We start from the raw sequence: 11669 nt of genomic DNA on the forward strand, positions 1-11669 counted from the left end.
TCAACAATCCTGTCCTTATCCCTTACCCTATAAAAAGCGGGCAGCGCATTCCCAGATGCACTGCCTTTGTAAATGTTCATGGGCGGTGGTGATCGTTTACCGTCGGGCGAACCACCAGATCAATTACCCGCTCTGACATGAAAAAACACATTTTCACATTAACAATATTAGTACTTATGTATTGTACTAGTTGAAATACGTATACTCGATAGCAGAAAAATTCTAATAGGGTTTGATGTATATAATAAGGTGGCGTGTTTAAGGCGTTTAAAAAAACAGATCACATTTGTCATGAACTTTATTACGTCTTAATTTTACTTGATACTTCTCATAAGATTCGATAATGGTTAGTTATTATGTTATACAGAAAGAAATTCTTTATCATAATGGGCCTCTTCAGACGAAGCGAATAAAATATAACAACGCCTCGTTCACGATCAAGCAATTATTAAATTTATACAAATATTCATAACGATTGAATATTTTGAATAATTCATTGTTTCTGTCGTAGTTTAAACAAAATATAATTGGGCCTACAAATAAGAGAAAACAATTTTAAAAGTTTTCACTGATTTTATCGTTATGCAATTTCAACACTTTATTATTAATTTATTTTTGAAAATAAATATAATTTTACTTCGCAAATTTTTAGCTTAGAACATTGCTTTATCGTGAACGAAAAACGTATTAAAAAGAAATCAGCGATTCCTGAGTATTCTGAAAGAGCTCTTATCCAACACGTAAGTACACAAAACTTTATCATATCTTAAACACAAACACAAATAAATAATCCGTAAAACACACAAGATTGTAAAATTCAGTAAACATTAACGTTGGATGAGAAACGAGTTAAAATTATGAGTACATAGCCATAAATCCTATTTTATACACTTAATTTGGCAATTAAGTAAACGAACTTGAGACTTATTCTCTTTGAATTAAGACATATTATACATGTATCGTACTTTACATTTAATTTTACATACAGTCTTTAAGTTCTAAATTATTTACACTGACGCCATTTTAAATGACGTTAACCTAAGATGTATTGGAGTTATGTTTCCGCGAGTGAGGTCAAAAACTTTATCACGAACAAATAAACCCATTCATAATGGAATTATGTACAGTCAAAAAAATGTCGAAACTATTAACGATAAAATGTCCCCGTGTTATTTTATGTACATTCGATTAGCGATATTTACAACTATGTATATCAGTGACCGCAACACTATTTCTACCCTCACTTTACACATAATTGTAAATATCTTCCATTTCTCATACATTCATCTCGGACATGGCCGCCTGCGGGACTCTGGACTTCTGGGAGAAATGCGGGGGCGGGGAAGACGGCGGAATCGAGCCGTTGCCAGAAGCTTGCGACTGACCTGTCTGAGCTTGCACGTCTGGTAGATTCCCGCTGCTCATGAACGTCGCGTTTTTCGGCAGCGTCATGCAGCTGGACGCGTTGCAGATCTGGTTCTGATAGCTGAAACCCACCTTTCTCGGTAACGTCGTACATTGCGCCCGAATCGGGCTGGACTTCTGCTGAAGGTTCGACATCTGAATCCCCGTGTGGCAGACGTTCGGGCAATTCGTATTCGTGAAATGCGGCACACGATTCGTCATTGCAATAATTGCGTTCTTATCCTGGTGGTCAATATCCACGATTGTGCTCGAACTCTGCGAATGACCGACAAAATAATGGGGATGCTTCGAAACGCTGTCGAAGGTGGAATTGTGATTTCGCTTCTGTTGCTGCAATGCTTTCACTTGCAGCCTCGTTTTGTCCCTTTGATAATAGACTCCTGCGAAAATGAGGACGTTCAAGATTAACAGCGAGCAGCCAATTGCGATCGTGACACTAAGGGCGGTCGAATACGCGGTGTAGCTGGCCACTTCTAAATTGGAAACGTCTTGAGTCTGCGAATTGTTGGGTTGGCTTTGAGTGACGGGGGACCCGGGGCGGGCGGACATGAAACTGATGCAGGTCGTTACGTATGTGTCCATAGTTGTGGATGGGATGTCGAGTGTGACGTTGTAGGATTTGCGATAGAGCTCTAGCGTGGGGTCGTAATAATTGGCGCGGGTGAGGGGGTCGGGGCGCACGAGCCCGTCGTACAGTTCCGGGTCATTGTGGTTGCGGAACAGGTTGTGTTTCGCGACGACGTCCTTCATGCCGGCGCGGTGGATCTCGGGGATCAACCGTAACCAGACTGAAAGCTGGTGCGCTCGGTAGTGGTTCTTCATACGCGGTTTCATACCTGTAATGCGAAATACTGTTGGAGCTACCTGGTTTTGTAATATTAAAAATAAATTGTTTTAGTTACATATTTATATTCATCTATATAATTAGCTAGCGGTCCGCCCCGACTTCTCCCGTGGTACATATATTGCCTATAAACTTCCTTAATAAATGGGCACACACTGAAAGAATCTTTCAAATCGGACCAGTAGTTCCTGAGATTAGTGCGTTCAAACAAACAAACTCTTCAGTTTTATAATATTAGTATAGATAATCTATAGTATTAAAGAATATAAAGACATTAAGTAATATTGACTACGATTAGGAATTAAAAGTCATTATTTTAAAAAATGTTGTACCAACCTATTTCTAAATACTTTTGATGCAGCGTATCATATTCATCCCAAACAATGCTCTTGTACTTGTTCCTTTCCCTGGATATCGGCAGAACTGATTCCTGACGTTGAAGCTCATTGGGATTCCTAAGAAAAACAAAACGAACAATGCAATAACAGTATAATTATGTTGTAATTTGTGTATGTAGGCAAAAGTTTTTATTATATTTTTGCAGAGATAAATTTACAGAAAAAACATACATAAAATACAAACAAAAGAGAGAATTTGCACAAACGGCGGTCTTATCGCTAAGTATCGATCTCTTCCAGTCTACCATATAAAATAAAAGGAGTAACATTTTCAAAGTTTATGTTATTTGTTTAGAATATTATAAATAATTCTGGATTTATGAACATTATATTAATAAACATCTGAAAAATAATAAATATTATATAAGATTGTAACTATAAAATATTCAGTATACATATTAAAATAAAAAAATATGTCATTAGAAATTAAGAATTTCGATAGATTAAAAAATATATCTTTAAAATTCTATCTCGTAAAATGATTAACGTGTCATGTAATTTCAAGCTTGTATCAATCGCTCCTTGGCACAGTGGTATATACAAGCGCAAAACCGTGTGCTCCTGGTTTGAATTTCCGGTGAGGACTCACAAAAAAAAAAATCTCGGTTTGTGACGACACTAAGACTGACCACCTACTTGCCCGTAAATAAAATCAATCAGTGAGTCAGAAAGTGCATCTGCAAATACCCCACAAGCCCCTTTCCTTATCCTAACCCTTCCCAGTTCCTTCCAGTCATCAATGCTTTTCTTTTCCCTTACCCCTTAAAAGCGGGCAGCACATTCGACGAGGCTACATCCTTTTCTTTTGCATTTTTGTGTTGGTGTTAGTAATTGATGATTTTCCCAAATAAAATAAATGAATAAACAGAATGTACATGGGCGGAGGTGAATGGTTACCATCAGGCGAACCACCAGCTAATTTTCCCGCTATGACATAATAAAATAAACCCCACGGGTCTTTAGCATTTGATAAACCCTTACACTCATGGAAACGGTTACACTCATAACGCAACGAGAAATATTCACAGCGCCACTAAAAGCATTTAAACTCGTGAAACATAAAGTAGCATCCGTCTCAAATGCTTTATCCGCGAAACTTATTTCCCGCGTCAAATATTTGAGACAGCAGTTTTGCGAAGAATATATGGGCGGCCATTTTGAGTCCTTATGCAACAGTTGTGTAAAACTGCGGGTCAGTATAAATTACAGCCAGGAATGCTGTGGTGAGGCTGGATTGAGGTCAGAACATGTGGTTCGCCACGTTGCTAGATAGCGTTAGATCTGAGGGTTAGATCGGGTGTTATGAATCTGTTGCAATTTACTTTGAATGGATCTTTTGCTGACTTCAGAATCGGTTATCTGGTATGAAAAGATGTCGGTACTGCTCGATATATCAAATAAAATTGTAAAACCATGTAATATATGTCTTCTGTCTATATAGACACACAGACACAGATATATATCTGTATTTTATATAATCCAGGAATTCTTCATTGCTGGTTTATTCAAAAGGAAATAGCAATTAATTTTATCATATTATATTTCTTTTTAATCGATTTCAAAAAAGGATGAGGTTATCAATTCCACGGTATTTTATTGTTTTATTAACGTCATTTAACGTCTTACATTTGTAACGGATGGACCAATTTTGATGACTGTTTCTCGTACGGACATAATTTTTGTTAAGAATAGTTATCTTACAATATATGCTGACGTTTTATAATTATTTTTTTAAAGTGTTTATTAATTGTAATTCTTTAAAACACTCGCAATTTTTGAAATGTTTAATAGATACTTTTAATCCAATATGACAATTGGAGCAAACAACCTATATTACGACAAAATACAAACAAGAAAATATATAAAACATGACAATCCGATAACCAAAGATCCTATTACTAGAGGTGATAGCGTATTACAGGGTAAAATAGACCGTATTCAAAACGCAATAGAGGTTAGAATAAATGGGGTTGAGTGGAATGTGATAAGTCATTAAATTGGGGTCAGGTCGCGGCATGTTAGAGCATAAATTGTAAACCTATAGGTTTAATTCTTTTGGCTTCACTTCTAAGACTTATTAACAATATATTGTATTATTAAATGCATAAACTATGAGAATAAATTTGTCCTGATTTTTAATAGAAAGTTTAATAAGTTAGTCTAATTTTTAGTTTTATAGCATTGAAATGCTTTATAAATCATAAATTTTGCATTTTAAAGCATTTCTATGCTATAAAACTAAAAATTAAATTTAACAAAGGCCGCGTTCTATCGATACAATATTGTTATCATTGAAATAATGTTTCATATTGGTTGTAATGATTCTTAATCATCTCAAAGAATAGCGTGCCCCTTAGGCACATAAAACTGAGAGAGTAGAGGAAATTCGATTACTGAGGTGGGATCACGGGTGACCGAGAGGCTAGGCATTGGCTAGGGGTTCAAATCCCGCCTCGTGATCATTTTTTTTCTATTCTTTCAAAATTTATGAAGATTATGAATCGATTGCACCGCTGACTGACATCAAATATTTTCATGCAATTTTTATTGACTTTTCAATAACAATAAATCAACAAATCTTCTTGAAATAAGAAATTACATAAAATGACAACCACATGTATACGTAGGAGTTCAACATAATACGCATCTATCGCGCAGTCGGTTAAAGGAAACCATAATCAATATAACCTGCATCATAATACAACCTTTATTCTTCTTCCCTCACTTTAACTTTATTTTACGGCGTCCATAAAATTTAATATCAATAAATATAATCTGTAAAAGACGTCATATTTCACGAGGCGATATCAATAAAGGGGATTTCTTTGTTTCCGAGAACAAAATGGCGGACAGCGTTCTACATTCTAGTTTGCAGATGTTTTTTATTATTTATAAATTGTGGACAGTCATTGGAGAGGGATCGTGATGAAATTGCGTTTTAATGAGTCGTAAATGATGTTTATTTGCAGTGGATATTTTATGGATTGATGGATTTTATTAGTATATTTTTAGATTGACACAAACACAGCAATACAATATAATATAAACTTATGTGAAATGCATTACATTCTCTTAATTCGAGGAATTTTTATATCACACGTTAATAACGTTGAATTAAAGTAAATGGAAGCCAAACATGTGATCAAAGGCTTATTAATTTAGTTAAATACATAGACAAACAAGAACATAATTGATAAAATGAAAATATATAATTGAAAAATGTATATCACAAACATATAGCAGTAGTTATTCCAGTAAACGCCTATATTAGATACATTCTGTGTAACCTATTTTTTATATAACAAAACTAAACATAAATCTGTCAAAGCAATATCACACTTACCCCGTTCTAATAAAGTTCGCCATATACAGTATGAACGCTTCAGAGAGAGCCACCTCGGACTTAGTGTAGTTTTTCGGAAAGTGGCCCAAACCATCCACGAAAGGTGCCCCGAATAAATATGGCAATTCTTCTCCGTGCACTGACCCCATGCGCTGAAACAAAATTATTGTTGAGTTGAAGCTGTTTCGCTACTATAGATAGTATAAAGCAAAGTCGCTTTCCGCCGACTGTCTTTATGCAATCTTTCAAATTACGCAACAGATTTTGATGGGTCATCGATAGAGTGATTATAGTGCGAAGTCGGAGCGGATCGGTATACAGGTTCGGAAGTACTGAAACATTATTATGTTTGTTCCGAAGGGGTCTTACTTGTACTTATTATTCTGTTGTTTTACTCTCAATGCAACGCGTGCGAAACCGCGGGGATAAGCTAGTATATAATACGTATAATCTTCTTTATGTCTGAAAGCGATATATAAATATATAACGCTATCGAAACCGCTGGTAAAAGCTAGCGCTATATGTATTTAGACAACTAATGATTAAATGAATACGTCATTGTAAAATTTGTAAATAGAAGTGATTTTTCAGAAAGGAGTTGAGTCTTAAATATTAATTATCCTCAATATCAATGTATATTATATATAAAAAATAATTCTGAAATTGGACAAAGAGTTATAAAAACTTAATTTACTTATAGTTTCAAAGGTTAACTTAACTCCAGTAAATAATTAATAGACAAAAGATGAAACGAAGTTGACATCAAATGCGATAACATCAAATTTTCAATTTATCATCAGTTCATAACAATTGTAAGTAAAACTAAAGTAAAGTTTTAGGACAAGACATACAATTTAAAACAATTTAACTTTAATTTCAAAATCATTCGTAAGGTCGAACATTTAGTTTGCTCAGTGAAGTTGAAAATTAAATAAATCACAAACTAATTAAAAACAGTTTGTTGAGATCGAACAACTAGTTCATAATATTTAAGTGTATTTTAAAATAGAATTAATTTATAAAATAGAATTGTTATGTTGTGAGTAGTTGTGAAATACTCATAAACCAATCAATTCACATCCCTACTAATATTATAAATGCGAAAATAAAGTTATCAGTCTCTTCTTCACGCTCGACCCACTGAACCGTTATGGATGAAATGAAACTTCTTTTGACTGCGCGAAGTTACGATGCGGGCGGAGGCGAGTAAATATTATTAAAATTATTTCATCCGCATTAAATTCACTCCATTCCAATAACAACAGCATGCCGTTGTGTACAATAAAATTTATAGCCTATAAAAAGGCTGTATGTGGTAGTCGAGCACGCTTCGGTACGAATTGGGTCAGCTCGCACCGGGGATTTACCACACCCCGTCAGAAGACCGGCGTGAAATAGCATACTGCTCTGTTTCGTTCGGTGAGTGGGGAGGCCTGTATCCTTTTCCTTAACCTTCCCAGTTCTTTCCTTTATTCCTCTCGTCAATCCTTTCTTAATCCCTTCCGATTTGAAGTCGGCAATCCATTTGTAGATGCGTAAGGTCTGTAATTGACCTTATGCGTCTCAAAATGTTCATGGGCGGTGGTAGTGCATACCATCAGGCGACCCACCAACTTCATTTTCGAGGATAACATAAAAAAGGCACTAGCAATAGAATTAATACACGCAACGGCAAGAGTCTTAAATATTCTTTAAATATTTTTTCTAAATCTCAACTTAAACTCACTGCCGGTTAAAATTGACTGCAAACATCAATATACGTTTTTGAATGATTTTGACAGTCAATAGAGGTTTTGAGGTCTGCAATCGACGTTACACCTTTCTAAATGTTCATGTGTATCAGTTTCAGCTCAAATACCATCAGGCGATCCACTAACTCCATTGCCGACGATGACATAAAAAACTATGTCATTATTTTCCAATGATCACAAGAGATTGTTATATATGCATTTATCTATGAACAAAAGCTCAAGATAAAATGAAAATCATGTACCTGAGGATAATCCCCATCCTTGGTCTGATAGTCGAACACGTAGAAAAAGGCGTTCGGCCCAGAATCCGGCGAACTCTTGGCTACGGATAGGAAATCTCCAGTTTGTACCAACGGGGCTACGTACTGCGCATCTGATATCGCCAATACTGCCGCATCTCGGGTGTTGATTGGGTGCTGGTGACAACAAATTTCAATTACTCTTTTGCCAACGTGGTTAAATACACTTCAATCATCTTGAACAGTGGATTAAATCAAAAATTCGGAAGTTCAAGAAAATGTAAGTAACTTAAAGCTTCATCTCATAATTTCAGAACAAATAATTTCGAAAAATGAAACCGGCAGTTAATTTTAGCTAAATATGTTGATATATAAATAAACAAGATCATTTTCTTATTGATTTCTCTAATCAACCCCAAACTAGAGTCGTGTAATTATCCAATAAAACATTAAGTAATTACTAAATGATCATTCATCCTTAATTAATTTTTCGAACTTCCATATGATCAGAGAGGTCTGTAGAGTAGAATATAAAGTTATAATGTATTCTTAATAACCGATGCGAGTTCAGAGCATTGAAATATCGACACATGCGCGAATGTAACGCTGCAAATATTACAATAGTACTGTTTGAAACTAACTTTTACGATATTCATAATCAAACTATATCAGAGTTCTAGTTAATAAACGATGAACTGGCAACTTACGAAATACCCAATACTAAAACCAAGCCAGAGTTTAATTAGCACATAAGTTTCAAATTTCAATCGAAAGATGTCAATAGCAATTTAGCTGAATTTGAACTGCACGATGACTTCGGCTTAGAAATTTAGTTCGGTGCCAAACGACTATTGTGCGAGTTTCCCTCGATACGGAGACGAAGCAAATTTGTATCAGTTGGCTCGTTTGGATTGAATCAATTTTCGATTTGTCTTCGTCTTGAGTTTAACGGTTTTTTGCGAGGCTTCGGCTAATGGTGTTGGCTGAGAGTATAAATAATTTCAATTGAAATTCGCATTTTATTTCGTGGACTTCGAGATCTCCGATATTGGCTTTGGAAAATAGGTCATAACTTATTGTATATTTTTATTTATTTATTCTTCATTGTATACACAAACAATACAAAATATATCATAATAATTGTGACAAAGGATTTTGTATACAATTAGCGGCCTTATGGCTATTAGCCATAAGGATAATTTTATAAACAGTTTGTTTATTTCCAGAGGAAGTTGGTCCACGTGTTAGTAATAACGTCTTATATAACTATGTTAGTAGATTACATATTTTGTAATGTCGCTTTGAGGCATTTATACGTACAGTATAAACTGAAATAGAAGTCTTCTTAATGCATTTTATTTCATCACGTCTATTTCTTTAAAAACCCCTTAAAAAGACTATAATTTTGCATATATAATACTCGGGTAAAATAAAGCATACGAAAATACGAGTAAAAATGATTTTGAAAATGAAAATAATCAAAACACATCTGAGTAAAAAAAATCTAAGAACATATAAAGCGCTTATTAGTATACAGTAATTCTTTCTTTCCCTCATCAATCATTTGAATCACATATAATAATGTCCATTCGCAAAATTTTCTAGAATTCCGCTGGTTACGCTACTTTATTCCCCAATCACGTGCACAGGTAATCGAAAATCGATAGATAACTTTCGGTCAACAATATGACAAGAGCTGATTGCGCCCTGGTAAAGATTTATTATATCTCATAATAAGAAAACATAAAAGAGTCCTGTTACCTGAACGGTCCGCTCCCAATCAGTGTACTCATTGACGATGGTGAAGAAAATCTCGCTCAAGTGATATGTGTAAGCATTCCTCACATAGGTCCTGAAAAATATGTTTATGTAGAAGTTTCTATTGTAGAACTTTTTAATACTCTCTCGAAGTTGATCACGCAAACAAGATATAAAGTAAAATGTTTCTCATAAAAATATGTTCTTGCATTTACATTTGGCTATGTTATTGACTGATAGATAAAAGAGGTCAATCAAAAAACAGTGCTATCTGATAAAGAGAACATGTATGGAATATTGAAAGTAAGAAAGTACTTTACGATGTTAATAAATAAGAATTCTTTTATATAGAATAATATTTCATGTTACAACAGAGACACAAATAAATACAATACCGCCTGCTTAAAATCACGGGACGAAACTGTTTTCTTATTCACAACGAAACATGCTAACAAGACGTGCAAACAATCCGTTGTACAAACACACTCACCGTATTATTTTGTCCCTCCTCTCGCCCTCGAAACCATTCTGAATGTCCTGAGCTGAAAATTTCCAAAGTGCCTCGCTCGTTACAACTCCGAATAGCAGATCATATTTATTCTGTCCGCCTCTTATCCCGAAAATCCTATCTCCACTCCTTTTGTCCGCCTTCACATTGTTCACCCCAGATACGCTCGTGAAGCCTTGAAGATCATTGGGTATGAAAAATGTGAGTAATTCCTTCGCGTAGTCCGTCTTCACGACCACACCGTCGACTGAAGGGCCGAATGCGGTCAAGTAACTAGGTGTACTGATTTCAGCGGACATTAGCTCTTGGAGAGGTACTTCTCGAAGGCAATCCACGATTAGTTCGTGATCCTTCACAATGTCTTCAGGAAGAGTGCAGTTGGACTGCCTAGCGAGCTGGACGGAATAGTTAACGGGGTCTTCTACTAACGCCCATGAGCTCAACGCTGATCCAGATAGTAAAATTGCTCGATGAAACAGACCTGCAAAATTATGGGTAGCATTATCCTTCATTCAACGTTAATGCTAATCTTCTAAAGGTTCACGTATTTCGCATAAAATATAAAAAGCACAGCATAGGAGAATTGGAAATAAACTTATTTAATTAATTAATTATTTAATTGCTAACTAAAATTAATTGCTACTAATGGTGCTAATTAGTAAAAATTGCTCTTTTCGCTTGGCCATTTTTCACAAGCCTAAATATTATTTTCTACTAATATTACAATTAAAGTCGACCTGCCAAACCTAATACATATTTTAATTAAGAAGCTCTTGACGAACGGAAATTTCAATACAGATTTGAATATTGCTTTACCGGGCATAACGGTCGGAGAAATCATTAGGAAGTTAATACAAGCTGCTCCCGAGCCATGTCCAAGCATCGTAACATTTCCTGGGTCTCCTCCAAACAGAGCAATGTTCTGCTGGACCCAATGTAAAGCGGCGATTTGGTCCATAAGTCCATAGTTCGCAACTCTCGCTTTGAGATGAGGTATAGGATTCGCGTTTAGGAAACCTGTGGAAAAATATTAATATCTGTAAAACAAATAGCGGTTCTGAGCATTATTGTCAAGAAATTTCAGTATAAAAATACACATTCTAAATACAAACCGCCTTTAAGCTATTTTTTATAAACGAATACTGAAATGTATTCAGTGTAATAATTGATTTGAAATTCAATTAATTTCTTTCCAGTTTTGCCGTCGCCCAAATAACAAAATCATATATCAAGCGCCGTGACAACAATGAAACATTTGTTTTGATTAACGCAGACGCAAATAAGTATTTGTGAACGTGGGATACGGTGAAATATAAATACCCACCATTTTTCCCGGCTTGTAGCTTTATTTGCAATTATTATTTGAATCGCTAGACCTAGAGAACTTCTGCTACATTATGAGC

General features: G+C 35.2%; 1 protein-coding gene across 1 annotated transcript in view; it reads right to left on the minus strand.

The window, feature by feature from the left end:
• Positions 1-375: 375 nt before the first annotated feature.
• LOC119830462 (neuroligin-4, Y-linked-like) overlaps positions 376-11669 on the minus strand; it is a 60780-nt gene continuing 49486 nt past the window's right edge. Inside the window, exons 5-11 of the mRNA XM_038353491.1 lie at positions 11083-11283; positions 10249-10747; positions 9762-9852; positions 8004-8177; positions 6011-6162; positions 2606-2724; positions 376-2261 (exon numbers count right to left, since the gene is read on the minus strand). Coding sequence (XP_038209419.1) covers positions 1276-2261; positions 2606-2724; positions 6011-6162; positions 8004-8177; positions 9762-9852; positions 10249-10747; positions 11083-11283 — 2222 coding nt within the window. The 3' untranslated portion in view covers positions 376-1275. The remainder of the gene's footprint in view (positions 2262-2605; positions 2725-6010; positions 6163-8003; positions 8178-9761; positions 9853-10248; positions 10748-11082; positions 11284-11669) is intronic.

This window comes from Zerene cesonia, chromosome 11 (genome assembly GCF_012273895.1).
Source record: "Zerene cesonia ecotype Mississippi chromosome 11, Zerene_cesonia_1.1, whole genome shotgun sequence".
In the NCBI taxonomy this organism is placed as follows: Eukaryota; Metazoa; Arthropoda; class Insecta; order Lepidoptera; family Pieridae; genus Zerene; species Zerene cesonia.